Below are 16,033 nucleotides of genomic sequence, written 5' to 3' on the forward strand. Positions count from 1 at the left end.
ATTATTTTACTACATCAAGTTAAAGTTAAAAAGTAGGGATGTAGCATTGGCAGGCAGCTAAAAAGATGTTTTGTTTTTTTATATACTATTAATTTATAAATACGCTAATTCAATACCAAGGTAAATATTCTAATAAAAACAAGTATTAAAATGCTAATGATAATACTTAAAAAAAATAATAATACAGTCGAATAATATTTGGATTTCATAAAAAATGTAATTAAAAATCTTATTTTAAATGAAGAAACAGCAGTGCAGTACGAGTCTGGTGTGCAATAGTAATGTGGAGTGATTAGCATGGAAGTGTATGAACCGTATTTAATCCAAACACGTGTGTTATTGATGATCGCAGCATCAGACTGATCACTGAGCGCATGAAATCGATCTGAGATTGATCTGTGCTGTTAGTGGAGCGTGATGTTCTCGCCGGCGGGAAGGTGAACAAGTCTAGATCAGACTAAACCGGTTTGTGTCCTCAGACTGCGGTCGGTTTGCTTTCGGACAACAATCCTCTGTTGGATGCTGCTGTAAATGATGCTCTGAAGAGATTTGTGTCTGAGAACATTTGATTTTTGAGCATGAGTGGCTTCATCATCATCTGACTGATGCACTGTCATTCGTTCACTCGTTTAATTCAATTCAGTGTGTGCATTATTAGCATGACAGTTGTTACAATGGATAAAAATAATAAACGAATAAATATACACAGTACCCATGTATATATATTAAACAAAATAGAACAAATGAATTCTATGAACAATTTAAAATTCAGTGGTGTGTGTGTGTGTGTGTGTGTGCACATCACTGATGTTGACACCTCCCTCTTTATGACAGGCATCAATGTTTCTTGCTGCTAGTAAAATATAATCATGTTTTTCACCTAATAAATATTGAAGTTCTGTTTTATATTGTATATTGAAGTTTATATTGAATATTGAAGTTCTGTTTTCTTGTTTTGAAGTCGGGGTAAAGTGTTTCAAATTTGGGTTAAAATGTATTTCTAATTTCTTCATAGTTAGCGCTGCTGGTGAGGAAGTGTTGCTCTGTGACTTCCCTGTGATTACAGTCATGTAACATCTTACATTAGAGTTACATCTCTCTCTCTCTCTCTCTGTCTCTCTCTGTCTCTCTCTCTCTCTCTCTCTCTCTCTCTCTCTCTGTCTCTCTCTGTCTCTCTCTCTCACTCTCTCTCTCTCTCTCTCTCTCTCTCTCTCTCTCTCTCTCTCTCTCTCTCTCTCTAGAGAAGCTGTATAACTCCAATGGCCGTGACCTGAGGAGGGCGCTGTTTTCCCTCAAGCAGATATTCCAGGTATAAAAACACACATTTACTTCACTGCAGTGTTATTTAAGCATCACAGGGATATTATTATATTTGTAGTGATATATATGTGGCACAAACAACCACAAGTGCTTGTAGTCCCCAGAGTGGCTTTTATTGGTAGAGTGCACAATGAGAAGGAAACCTCTAAGGTGTAACAACAGTAAGTGAATAAAATCCCCTTCTTCAGTACTCAGTGCTGCCAGGTAGGTGAGATTAAACAGTACGCAGTGGTTGACGGTGACTCAGGAAAGGGGAGACAGAAAACATTAGTTTTTTCTTTCTCGTAGTAGTTCTCCTCGTGTGTCTATAGCTTAGCCTCTTTTATCTGACTGTGATCAGGTGGTTCCTCGTTTGTGGTTCCTCATTCTCCAGCCTGACATGAATAGGGTTGCCAGGGATAAAGCTGACACTGACATTGACAGCCACTGACACCAAAACCCCCGCAACATCGTTCCGGTCCTTTGGAGAGCATAAGGAGACAAGACGGGTGAAGTGGGAGATTGGGGGGGAGAATTAGTATATTAGTTATATAACCACATGACCTGACTCGCTATGAATCATCGTTGAGAGTCCATCTGCATTCCCATTCTTCTGACCCACTCTGTGCTCTATGGTAGTCCTGGAGAGATAAGATCCAGCGGGTTACCAGCGGACATTGGTTTCCTTGGCTCTGGCCATCTGTTGAAGAGGAGCATGGTCCATGATGAGGGTAAAAGAGCACCCGAGGAGGTAATAGCGAAGTTCTAGGACTCCCCACTGTACGGCCAGGATCTCTCGTTCCTCAGTTGCACAGCTGCAGATTTCTGCTGGGGACAGTTTCAGACTTACAGGACTGGATGCCCCTCACTCTGGAACTCTTGGGAAAGGACCACCCTGAGACTCTGACGTGTCCCTCTGTAAGATGAAGGGCAATGTAAAGTCGGTCCATGGCGGATCAGTTCTAGAGGCATTGAAGTGTCTTCTCGGTTGCTGGTGACCACTGCACCTTCTCAGCCTGTTGTTTCCCGGTCAGGTCTGTGAGTGGACAGGCTAGAGTGGAGAAGTTAGGGATTAAGCATCGATAGAATCCCAATAAACCCAGAAAGGCACATACCTGGCTCTTAGATGTGGTCTGAGGATAGATACGAACCCCTGCAATCTTATCTTCTTGAGGTTTGATGAGGCCCTGTCCAGATCCGATATCCAAGGGTCAGTTCTTCCGTGAGTCCTAGATGACACTTCCTGGGGTTGGCTGTGAGTACTGCCCTTATGAGCTCTGACAGGACCTTCTGGAGTCAGTTGAGATGTTCCTCCCAGGTCTCCACATGAACGACAGGTAAGATAAGCCGCTGCAAAGGTGTGATGGGGTCAAAGAATGACATTCATCATCCGCTGGAAAGTGGCAGGTGCTCCATGCAGGCCGAAAGGAACCCGGTAATGCCAGTGCCCACTAGAAGTGCAGAAGGCAGTCTTCTCCTGTTCTCTACCAAAGAACCCCCCCACCGTCACCTATGGAAAGAACTTATAAAAAATGTTAGTGGAATCCCTGGACTCAACCTTCTGTCTCACTTTCCGTTGAAGAGGGAGGGGGCTAGCCCCATGGTCTCTGAACCATACGTGACCTACTGGAGGTTTAGGGTCTGTTGGCATGGGTTCATCTTTGAAGACACTCACCTGCTGACAGGTTCCCTTTAAGACGGGTGCCCTCCAGCTCTCACCTCTCTGGCAAGCCCCTCTGAGCCACTCTCCAGCCCATCACTGCCTCCACAAGCTCAGCTAATGAGCAGGGGTCCTTCATGGCCAGGGCATGACAAATCAATAAGTTTCTCCACCACTTTCTGGTCAATAATGGTCAATAATATCAACCATACTGTCAACAATGTGAGAGAGCAGTATCTACAGAAATACACAAACGGACTGGGTAGGAGAATGCAATGTGTGAGATGTGATGAGAACGAACACAAGAAGGATGCAAAGGGTTAAAAAGGTTTATGATGTATAATTCTTGATGGTTGATGATGATCAAGTTAAACTAAATGAAAATGAGAAATATTATATAATATTACGTTTTTTTATATGTTATGTATTTTTTGATTCAGTTAAAGTTAAAGTAATTATAGTTTTTTTATGGTTATAGTTTTCAGGTTTTCTTTTGGTTCAATGTCTAAATGAGAACAAACCAGAGACTTCATTTGTTTTTATGAAAAGCTGACTACGATTGCTATCCTAAATAAATATCCTAAACCTAAAAGTTTTTTCTTAAACACGTGTTATATTAATAAAACTACATACATTAAAGGGCAGTGTGAGGCCATCTGATGACCGTGTGTGTGTGTGTGTGTGTGTGTGTGTGTGTGTGTGTGTGCAGGACGATAAGGACCTGGTTCATGAGTTCGTTATGGCCGAAGGTCTGACGTGTTTAGTTAAGGTCGGCGCTGAAGCGGATCAGAACTACCAGAACTACATCCTCAGAGGTTCGTTTGCTTCTTTTGCATCCTCAGACTTCTGAAAGAAAATAATATCTCATGCATCATAGAGCCATATATCCATATGATGGAGAACAGCGCCACCTTTTGGTTTCCATCTTTATTACTGTTTTTAATACACTTTTTTGATAAACTATTTAATATTGTGATAAATGTTTCTTCATAATAAATTACTTCATTTTTTACCCTTAATTCACTGTAATGGCAACATTTTTATTATCATTCCTGTATTTCGAGGTTTATTTCTGAGTTTTGTAATTATTTTTAAATAATAATAACAATGGTTAACATTATTGTAATCTAGTTTTTTTTCCGTTCAAATTATCAGGAATTTAAAGCCACATTAAATATTACAATAATTTATTCATTTTAAAATAATTAATGAACAACTAATAAATAATTCAAATGAGAAAAATAACTAATTGAACTTCATTTATAATATAATATTAAATTAAACATAAATTGTTAGAAATTATTAATAATTTAAAAGCAATACCAAATTCTACTGTATTTTTTTATAATAAACACACTATTAATTAAAAATAAAATAATAAAATTTAATAAAATAATAAAAAAAATAATAATAATAATAAAATGAATTAATGATACTTAATTTGATTTTAAATTAATAATGAATTATTATTTATTAATAAAGTTAAAGTAATACCAAATTCTACCATGCTGTATTATTTTTTAAATGATAAACAACTAATAAATAATTGATGCAAAAAATGAACTTATTATACTTAATTTATGTTTATAAATTAATTATTACTTATAATCAATCATTATTAATTACTAGTTATTTTAAAGCCACACTAAATGCTACCATGATGCATGAATTTAATAAAAAATACATAATTAATAAACAATTAAACTAAAAGTAATTCAGAATAATACTTCATTTATGATTATTAATGAATACTTAATTATAATTATTAATAATAATTAATAATTTTAAAGCCATGCCTAATACTAAAATCATGTGTGTTTAAAAAAAATTAAAAATAAAAATTATATCCAAAGAAAAAAAATATTTTGCAGCTGGGATGCAAAATATTTCACCTCTGCAATCTCAATAAAATGAAAAATCCTTTGGTTCATCCTGAGCAGTGTAACGTGTCACATGACAATCACACAGTGAAGAGTTACAATAGAGCCTCAGAATAACCCAAAATATTATTATCAGCTTTGACCAATCGGAGGCAGCATCCAGGGTGCTAAGCCCCTCCCGCTTCCATCAGGTTTATGCTAATGAGCGTTCAGTGGCGTGTGTATGTCTCTGCAGCTCTGGGTCAGATCATGCTGTATGTGGACGGGATGAACGGGGTCATAGGTCACACCGAGACCATCCAGTGGCTCTACCTGCTCATCGGTTCAAAGGTGACGCACCGTTTTATCAGTGTGTGTGACGATCAGAGTAAGAGTGAGAACTGATCCGTGTGTGTGTGTGTGTGTGTGTGTGTTCAGTTTCGTCTGGTGGTCAAGACATCTCTGAAGCTACTGCTGGTGTTTGTTGATTATTCAGAGTCCAACGCACCGCTGCTCATCCAGGCCATCAACACTGTGGACTCTAAGAGAGGTACACACTCAGACACACACACACACACACACACACACACTTACTCACACACACACACACACGCACACACACAGTCTATCTGCGTGACCTGTAACGTGTGTTATATAACCAGAGCAGACGATGCTGGGTACAGTATCCCACAATGCAGTGCAAGTAAAGTGAAAGTGAAAGTGAAAGTAATAACAATAGCAGCTTGTTGAAACATGTCTAAGTCCCAAGAAAATAAAGACTTTTTTGTACATTATTTTATTTGAAACATTTTTTTAAAATTAACTGCAATGATTAATAATTATGTAATACAATATTATCGCATTCAAATTTGTATAAATTGAAAGCCACACCTTATGAATGGGTATTTAAAATAATTAATGCACAGATAATAAATAATTAAAGCTAAATATATATAATTAGAAATATATGTAAATTTAAAATGTATAATAGAAAGTAGGGATGCGTGCATTGATACTGAAGTGTCAATAAATTATTAAATAATTAGTTTTTTGTTTTTTCGTGTACAGTAATGGGGATTTTGGGGGAAAATTTTTAAATTGTCCTTGAAATAATTTCAATGTATTTCCTTATTTTATTTATTTTAACTGATATTATGTAAAGAATGATGCATGAAATAATTTAAATAATAAATAATAAAGTATTTATTTAATTATTGAAATTACATTAAAATTAATAACATAAGATAAAAAATATAAAAATAATTAGTTTGTTTGGTCAGGGTGAATTTTTAATGATTTGGCTAAATTATGAAGTGTGTGTGTGTGTGTGTGTGTGTGTGTGTGTGTGTGTGTGTGTGTGTGGTCAGGCTGTAAGCAGTGGTCAAACGCCATGGAGATTTTAGCAGAGAAGGACGGTGTGGACACAGAGCTGCTGGTCTATGTGATGACCCTCATTAACAAGGTGAGACACACACAATTTAATTCAATTCAATATGTGCTTTATTAGCATGACAGTTGTTACAGTGTACTGCCAAACATAGTGTTTATACTGAATCTAGAATAGATATATATGGCACTAAAACATGCATGTTTACATTTAAAGTAGATCAAATGAACATTTCAGAATTCTATAAAAATATAAAATTCAGTGTATCTTGCTGCTAGATCATCTGCAGCTGTGTAATCTCTCTCTCTCTCTCTCTCTCTCTCTGTCTCTCTCTCTCTCTCTCTCTCTCTCTCTCTCACTCTCTCTCTCTCAGACGCTGACGGCGCTGCCCGATCAGGACTCCTTCTATGATCTGGTGGATGTTCTGGAGGAGCAGGGCATAGAGAGTGTGTGTAAGCGTTATCTGGGCCGTAAGGGAACAGATCTGGATCTGCTGGAGCAGCTGAGCATCTACGAGGTCTGACCGACTCTGACGGATGACTGATGTCTGAGCGATCTCTGGTTCTGATGCGTCTCTGTTCCTGCAGGCCACTCTGGGGCACGAGGACGGCGTAGAAGATACTCGCCTCGACAGACGGACAGAGGGGCGGGGCTTGCAGAGACGCCGCAGCCACAGGCATTCAATGGGCAGATCAGGCCACGCCTCCACACTCAGTCCCGCCTCCAAACACAGCACAAACTTCCAGGAGCTCAACGAGAGGTGAGACGACTCACTAGACCACACTCATCCAAACAGACAGCCGCAGATTTCACATTTGTTCTCAATTAAAAACAGTTCAGTCTAATTAAAATCGACAGTGGATTACAGTCACAAAAATTATATTTATTAGCGCAGAACATCAGGGGATTTTAAATATTTTGGAGAAATAAATCAAAAGAGAATTAGTGAATTAATGAATTTATGTAATTACTGCCATTTTAGAAGATAAATTAGTTTTTAATCATAAATTATAAAATGCGGAATGATTAAAAATGCAACAGAATTTGGGGAAAAATAAGAGATTTCATATTCCTGTGTTTTTGTTCAAATTTAAATAAAATTATTCTTTTAAAAATTAGTATGAACTAAAATTTTAAATAAATGTTATTTTATTTATATTTTTAATTTGATTACAATTGTATTAACCAGTTTAAACTGAATCCAGAAAAATTCAAATGGAATGTAGATAATTTATAACATTTTTTTTACATATTTCACAAGGCTGTTTTGTTGTTAAAATTGTTATAAATTAATAAACGTTTCACGTTGTCTGATTTGACTTCGATTAGAATTTTATTAATTAAAATGGAATATACATAATTTAGGAGAAAAATAAAATCAATTTCACAGAGCTGTTTTATTGAAATAGTTGTAATAAATTGAGGTTTTATGAATTCATTTATTTATACATGGTTTTAATTTAATTGAAATAAATTAAAATGGAATCTAGAAAAATGTCAGGGGAAAACATTTTAATAAATTAATAAATGTTTATGAACTCAGTTGTTAAGAATGGTTTATATATATATATATATATATATATATATATATATATATATATATATTACAATTTAAGTAATAAATTAAAATTTAATTTGAAATAAAATGAATGCAAAACAAATTTTTCGGGAAAAAAAATAAAACCGATTTCATAGGGCTCTTTAATTGTTCAAATTAATAAATATTTTACTTTTCATGAATTCAGTTGTTTAGTCGAGGTTTCCTGATTTCCTGATAGAGTTTAGAATCTGGAAAAATTTAAACCAAAAACACAAATTTAGGAAAAACCTGATTTTAGGAAAAAAAACAAAACAGTTTTCATATGGATGTGTTGCTCATGAAAGTGTTTCAAATCATTGATGTATGAAGTTCCTCTTCAGTTGTTGGCTCAGAAGGCAGCTGTCTATGTAGACAGCAGTACAGTTGAGGAGGGTTTAGAAACACAGAGACTGAATGAAGTATTACAGGATTTTCTCCATGTTTTGCTGGTGTTTTTGCTCCAGAGCTCGTGTGATGCATAAAAATCTTCCGGTGATGTAAGTCCTCATGCTGTCAGACGCTAAACAGCACTTCAGCTGCCTCTAATAACAGTCTATTGAAGAGATGATTTGATCAGTATCAGTAGTTCATTATCTCAGCTCTCTCGTGTTCTGCTGTGAGTTTATCATCACTAACTAAATAAACCTGATCACCTGCATCACACACATTCACTGATATGTGACTCATTCAGCTGAACTCAGATCACTAGTGGGTTTAGGATCATTGGCACTAGTACGGTTTTGAATATTTTAACGTAATTTATGTTTTTATTGGTGGTCGACCGATATATCGGCCGATATTTGGCTTTTTTTTTTATATATTAGCCGAAACGTTTTTTCTGTCCAGCAAATACGCATTTACATAATTTAAAGAACATCTTTGAATGACTTATGAACATTTGATTTCACAAACCTTGCAAACTTAGTTAAATCCAGTTGTGAGACCTTGTGAAGTGTGGATTTGTATCGACAAACTTTAAAGTCATGATTTCAAACTATGCATTTGGACACTGTCATATTCATGTCATTTTCTCTGTGTGATGTGTGTAAAATTAAGTTACTTTGGCTTTATTTGAAAAAATATGATTTCCACTGCACACAAACTTCCCAAAATACTGAGTTGGTTACAGTGTTTACTTCCTTTATAATTATATTTTTTATTAAATATTCATTTATGAGAAATACTTTGTCATCTAAATTATAAGTATGTTTATTTTACACTTTTAATTTGTAATACATTTTCAAACGATTTCAAATTTCTTAAATATTAATTAAAATAAACACAATTATATCTGCTTTATATCGGTCATCAGCCGATTTCTGAGGTATCTGCATCGGCTGTCAAAAAAAAAAACAATATCGGTTGACCACTAGTTTATATAAGCTGTTTAAATCTCAAACATCCTCCACACTTCAGCCATGAGTATTTATCAGCCTGGATCAGTCACTCATTCACGTGTGTTTGCTCACGAGCTGCTCTCATGATGGGCTGACCGACCGACTGATGAAGATGATGAAGATGATGGTCACATCATGTGTTCTGCATGGCTGCTGTTTGTGGTTTCTCTGCAGAGAGGAGGACGAGGAGGAAACTCCTCTCACTGAGTCGGCTTCCGATGATGATGATGATGATGATGATGGTGGTGGGGGGGACATAAACCCTTCTAATCTCAGTGTGGTCAGGTATATTAGTGCAGAGACAGGGATGTTTCCACGTGTGCTGGTTCTTGAGTCACAGTCACAGACGTCTTGTGCTCCATCAGATTCACAGTTTGACCTTTGACCTTTGACCTCTGCTGAGAAAGAGCTAGATGCTCACTGCTGAACACCAAATGCTTAACACTGTTGTCAAGAGAAATTCTTCTTTAGGAGCCCTAAACGACTAATTATATAATACTTCTCTGAAATATGCTTAACATTCACAATTTATGTCTTTTAAATTATATATCACCTCATGTTACCCAAACTATAACTGCTCATATTCACTTTCTCTAACTTTCTGTTTTTAGTTAGTTTGTCTAACAAGCTGATCAATTACTATTCTATTCTATTATGGACATATTTTTATTCACATACATATGTTATTAAATATGATTATTTAATGTATTATTTACATTTTACATCTATATTATTAAATATCCTACTATATTGTATTTTTTTGTTAACAGTACTATTAATAGTTCACATACATGTATTTACACATACATATTACCATTATTTTATATATTTTTATTTATTTAAATATTTAAATATATAATTTTATAAATTATTTTATTTGTTACTTCTATATTATATTTATATAATACATTATATTTATAATTACGTTACATTACATTATTATTAAATATATGATCAGATTATGTATAATTTACATATATTATGTAATCAATATAATGTATATGTGTATTTGGATATAAAATGTTTTACATTTTAAGCATTTTAATTATATACTTTTGTTATATGATTATTATTTATATATTATCAGATTATATATCATGTACATATATTTATTCATGTGTTGCTATATATTATTTTCATATATTATTATATTATATATATAATTTGATGTGTTTCCTACAAACATATTATTATTTGTATATATTAGCAGTATTAAGTATTATTATATTATACAAAATCAGTATTATGTAGCTTGTTAGTTATCTGTTGTTTGTGGTGGCAGGTTTGTTTTAAACGCTGTTTCCAGGAACATACAAAAATACACAAACACAACTCGCTGTTTTATTTTACCCATGATGCCGTTCTTCAGCACATCAGAGCACAGCAGCAAACTCACACCTGAGGAGGGGGAGGAGCTGAGGAAGGCCCCAGAGGCCCCGCCCCCTCCTTGCTCCGCCCAGCCGTCGCTCCTAGCCAATCTGCTGGCACACCGCCGCTCATCCGTCAGCGTGCCACCGTCCAATGAGATCAGCCCTCTGCAGCGAGGCTCCGCCCACCTGCCGTACCTGCCCCACTCGCCCTTCTTCCTGTTCTCCTACGATCTGGAGGAGCAGGAGGATCAGAAGAGCAGCAGGTAGACGCCTGGTATCCCATGATGCACCTGCTCACGTGTGTCTCCAGCGGATCTGCACTGCTTCTGTTCACCGTGTGAATGCGTCACGTTGTGCTTGATGTTGATGTTTAAGCTTTAGGTGAAGGGCGTCACACATCGCTGGTGAAGTGCCTGACGTCTTCAGTAACACTCACTCCGTCTTTCTGTCTGTGGTTTCTTTCAGGACGTCCTCCACAGCAGCCAAACAACACAATGACCGGTGAGCTTCCGCTGTCTAATCACATCCACTTCTACAGAGCAGTGTATACAGTACAGATTCACATTAATAACCAGGAAAACTATATAGTGTTTATTCAGATTAGTTCAATAACTGTGTCAATGTTATACTACATTATATTATATTATATTATATTTTATATTATATTTTATATTATATTATATTATATTATATTATATTATATTATATTATATTATATTATATTAGTTATATTACATTATATTATATATCTGTCCGTCTATAAAATATTAATGTCACAATAATGAAAAATTAACGTTTATAAAATAATATAATATTATAATATAATATATATTATGACATATATATATATATTAGGGGTGTAACGATACGCGTATTCGTATTGAACCGTTCGGTACGACGCTTTCGGTTCGGTACGCGGTACGCATTATGTATACCGAACGGTTCGTTGGAGTAATTAATTATATTTGAAAAAAAAAAAAAAGAGAGAGAAAGAAATATAATGATATGCGTTCAACAAGGTAGCCCAATAACCCAAACAACGTAACAGGCAACGCCCCTGACACTCCCGAAGAAGAAAAAAACACCATCTTATATGTTTATGTTAGGCTACTCAGCAGGTGCTCGCTCACTCAGTACGCGCTGAAGGCTCGTTGCAAAATAGCCAATGCGTTTAACAGACTAGAAATGAGAAGATCCTCCAATAACCAACAGGTCTGGTGTTTGGGTGCACTTTGGATTCCCTTTAAGCTATAATGGTGATGGCAAGAGAGTGGTGGATAAAAAAACAACGGTATGTCGCATCTGCAACATGACAGGGTACACCAGCGGGATTACAAAAAAAAAAAAAAAAAAAAAAAAACCAGCGGGAATATCTGGGATATATGCGTCAGTACTATCTGGGAAAAGACGAAAAAAAGGAGAAACATGCACGCAGCAAACTATCCCTGCAGCATTTAGACACTATAGCTTACAGGGAATCCAACCCAAACACCAGACCTGTTGGTTATTTTAGGATCTTATATTTCTGGTCTGTTAAATGCATTAGACATTTTGCAACGAGCCTTCAGCGCGTGCTGAGTGAGCGAGCGCCTTAGGGGCCGTTCACATATCGTGCCTAAAAACGCATGGAAAACGCTAAGCGCGTCTTTCTCCTGAGGCGTCTGTCTTTGCTAAGCAACAATGACGTGCTCTCTCCATGAGACGCGGAAATTTCAGCGAAGGATAAATGGATTTGCAGCTCTAAAAATCGCTTGCAGTAGCTCTGCTACTGAATTTATTTCAAAATTGCAATCCATATACAACTATGATCAGCTGTTCCTTCATCTTGGCTGAGCTCTCAACGTTGTTACGGGAAAGGATGAAGCTGATTGGTTGGTTCTTGTCACATGACCCGCGGTGCGCTTGCGGCATTCTGAAAAGTTGAGATGTTTTTACATTTTGCTGTATCTAAAACGTATCGAACCGAACCGAACCGAACCGTGACATCAGTGTATCGTATCGAACCGAACCGTGAATTTTGTGAACCGTTACACCCCTAATATATATATATATATATATATATATATATATATATATATATATATATATATATATATATATATATATATATATATATATAATTTTATTTAATAATATACATTTTATTATACTTTATTATTATTATTTTATTTATATTTATTGTGCTTCAGTTGTTGATTCAGTTTAGTTCAATAACGGCGTCAGTGTCACAAAATTTGCGAGGCACTTCAGGGCTTTTATGAGTTGATAAATAGTAAATAATTAATGAAATCATATAATGTGAGATTAAATCAATTTTGATCATTTTGACAAAAACAATTGAAATAAAACACTTACTAAAATAATCGGGAATCATTTTTGCATGTTTAATGTTCGGTGAGGGTGAACATTGATATGCATATGCTGTTAAATGATTGAGATGTTAATAGTGCAAGGCGAGTGTTGATGATGGGTGTTGTTTAGGCCTGCTGTGGATGGCCTGCTGTCGTCCTCGTACCGTCAGCATCAGGAGTCTCTGGCGGCGGAGAGAGAGAGACGACGTGTGGAGCGAGAGGAGCGACTGCAGCGCATCGAGAGAGAGGAGCGCAACCGACACAGGTCCAGACCTACACTACACACACACACACACATGATGAGTTATCACAGTACAGATCACCTGACCTCTCCCTGTGTGTGTGTGTGTGTGTGTGTGTGTGCAGCCGGGACTATGTGTCCAACATGGAGGAGGCCCGACACGCTCGAGAGGAGAGGTGAGTGTATTCACTAACTAGTTGAAGTCATATTTAGTCAGTGAACTGCCTGGAGAACTGAGGGTCAAACACTTTATATAGCTCTCCACTCAGAAGGAGCCTGTTATAATATTAGGTCATAACTGTTTTTTTTTTATCAAATATTTTCTATAAAAACGTTAATGCACTGGCAGTGGCAAATAGCTTTGGTTTTATATATAATTTGATTACATTAATGAAATAAGTTGAGATTTATAAGTTGAAATGTTTTAAATGCTACTACTAATACACTACTTTTTAATTCTTTATTTAATTTTGTACATAAGAGTGCATAAATAGATATACACACACACACAAATAAAAATCTTCATCACATGAACTAAATGTTATTAAGTATTTATTGATTTTATTGTTTTAATATGCTTAAATACTTTTGTATTAATGTATCAGATTATTCTGCTTCTTAGGTGTCTATTAAAGGTCATGTAGTGTGCGTGTGTGTGTGTGTGTGTGTGTTAGAGTGTGTGTGTGAGAGAGAGTGTGTGTGTGTGTGATGTCACATCTTGAACAGGTTTAGTCTTATTTTCCCTCTTCAGCTTTTTTAACCCACTTTTCCTCGAATCCAAACACATTTTTCCTCCTCCCCTCACTTCCACACATACCGTTCTGTTTGACTGAAAGCACACAGCGTGAGAATGTGTCTGCGGAGCGAGGATTGACCGTGTTTGATGAACGTGTGTGTCAGGTTTCGGACGGCCGAGCGACTGGCGGACGAAGAGTTTGAGCGAGAGCGAATACGTTCTGCGGCTCGAGGTCTCAGCCTCACTCTGAGCCCGACGGACACCTGTCAATCATCCCGCAGTGCCACGCCCTCGCCTGTGACATCACAGGACGAGCAGGACACGCCCATCACGTCGTACCCGCCCTCTGAACCAGGTAAACCCATCTGACACACACTCAATCTGTCAGTTTTCAAAGTAAGTTTTCTGAAGCTGAATAAATCCTCTCTTTATTGATGTGTGGCTTGTTAGGAGGACAGTATTTGTCTGAGATACAACTATTTGAAAATCTGGAATCTGAGGGAGCAAAAAAATCTAAACATTGAGAAAATCATCTTTAAAGTTGATCAAATGAAATCCTTAGCATATATATATATATATATATATATATATATATATATATATATATATATATATATATATATATATATATATATACTGATACTGTAACTTCTCCATCACCTCACACACACACACACACACACACACACAGAGAAGGTGCTGACACACAGAGGTGTGTTCCCTGTTCATATCCGTTAGGGACAGAGCCCATCATCTGAGGGACTTTATCAGTGCAGGAAGTCACATGTTGAACCTGATCACCAGCACACTGTACACACACTGTATACTGCTCTCTTCTGTTCACTTGAATCACCTTCTCCACAGACACCAATGATCTAGAACCACACGTGGAGGCCAGTCTAGAACCCGAGGAGAAGGACGTAGAACCCAGAGAAGAACAGGAAGTGGAAGAGATGAGTGCTGAACAGGAAGTGGGCGGAGCCGAGGAGAGGGCGGAAGAGGAAGAGGAGGGGTCTGAAAGGGAAGCGCCGGATGGAGAAGCGGAGGACAGCGGGATCTTGAGTGATAAAGAACGACAGAACGAAGAAGTGAACGAGAAGGACAACTGCTCGGCCTCCAGTATATCATCAGCCAGCAGCACACTGGAGAGAGAGGATGGACCCCCTGCAGGAGCCGAGACGGGTGAGAGGAACGAGGACCAGATAATAATACAGAAGAGTGTCCATGAATAACAGTTACTGTTTCAACTATATATAAACTACATTTGGCTAAAAAACAATGTGTTACAGTATTTAATATAACATTTGAAAAATATAAAAAACGCACAATAAAATACATTTGAAAAATGCATGTAAAACTGGAATAAATCTGAAAATTCTAAAATATTATAAAAATATTATGGTAAAATTTAAAAGCAATACATATTATTAAATATAATACATAATATACATACAATTCTGCTGTATGTAATTGTATATATTTATTTATTATATAATTTATTATGAATTATTTATAGTAATTATTCATTACTTTACAGTTTATGAGTAATGTAAAATGAATTATAGAAAATATTACTGAAATATTAAAATAAAACATTTACCCAAACAGCTAAAATGCTAACTGCTAAAATATTTCTTCATCTAAAGCTGAACTGAAATGTAAAGCTTATTAAAATAAAATTAAAATAAGGAATATTATTAAATGTAAAACATAATATATAATCATATATTCATTATTTATATATATATATATATATATATATATATATATATATATATATATATATATATATATAAAATACATTTTGAAATGCTAAAAAAAAAAATAACCAGTTGGCCCAAATGTAGAATTTTTTTACATTTCTTACACTAATTTTAAGAAATTTGTACGGCTAATCACGATTAATCGCATACAAAAAAAAAATGTTTTGTGTATATTTATTATGCATATATAAATACAAATACATACAGTATATATTTTGCAAAAAATTATATGTATTCACATTTCTAGATTTATATTAATATAATTTATATTATAAATAAATATTTAATATATAAACAACATATTTTATTCTGAAATATATATATATATATATATATATATATATATATATATATATATATATATATATATATATATATATATATATATATA

At 35.5% G+C, this 16,033-nt stretch overlaps 2 protein-coding genes across 4 annotated transcripts in view; both read left to right on the forward strand.

The window, feature by feature from the left end:
- LOC127978687 (glutathione S-transferase A) overlaps positions 1 to 16,033 on the forward strand; it is a 209,307-nt gene that overhangs the window by 169,928 nt on the left and 23,346 nt on the right. The gene's annotated exons all lie outside the window — the stretch shown is intronic.
- The window catches only part of LOC127978661 (FH1/FH2 domain-containing protein 3-like), a 46,445-nt gene that overhangs the window by 16,753 nt on the left and 13,659 nt on the right, over positions 1 to 16,033 (forward strand). The window contains exons 4-17 of one of the 3 annotated variants that reach the window (XM_052583468.1): positions 1,242 to 1,309; positions 3,669 to 3,774; positions 5,075 to 5,169; positions 5,257 to 5,368; positions 6,186 to 6,280; positions 6,579 to 6,722; positions 6,793 to 6,965; positions 8,249 to 8,281; positions 10,551 to 10,814; positions 11,017 to 11,052; positions 13,033 to 13,167; positions 13,269 to 13,319; positions 14,044 to 14,234; positions 14,744 to 15,061. In XM_052583468.1, the coding sequence (XP_052439428.1) occupies positions 1,242 to 1,309; positions 3,669 to 3,774; positions 5,075 to 5,169; positions 5,257 to 5,368; positions 6,186 to 6,280; positions 6,579 to 6,722; positions 6,793 to 6,965; positions 8,249 to 8,281; positions 10,551 to 10,814; positions 11,017 to 11,052; positions 13,033 to 13,167; positions 13,269 to 13,319; positions 14,044 to 14,234; positions 14,744 to 15,061 (1,821 nt within the window). The remainder of the gene's footprint in view (positions 1 to 1,241; positions 1,310 to 3,668; positions 3,775 to 5,074; positions 5,170 to 5,256; positions 5,369 to 6,185; positions 6,281 to 6,578; positions 6,723 to 6,792; positions 6,966 to 8,248; positions 8,282 to 10,550; positions 10,815 to 11,016; positions 11,053 to 13,032; positions 13,168 to 13,268; positions 13,320 to 14,043; positions 14,235 to 14,743; positions 15,062 to 16,033) is intronic. The other 2 variants (XM_052583470.1, XM_052583471.1) reach the window with 2 other exon arrangements.

The sequence above is a fragment of the Carassius gibelio genome, chromosome B19, assembly GCF_023724105.1.
Source record: "Carassius gibelio isolate Cgi1373 ecotype wild population from Czech Republic chromosome B19, carGib1.2-hapl.c, whole genome shotgun sequence".
Lineage (NCBI taxonomy): Eukaryota > Metazoa > Chordata > Actinopteri > Cypriniformes > Cyprinidae > Carassius > Carassius gibelio.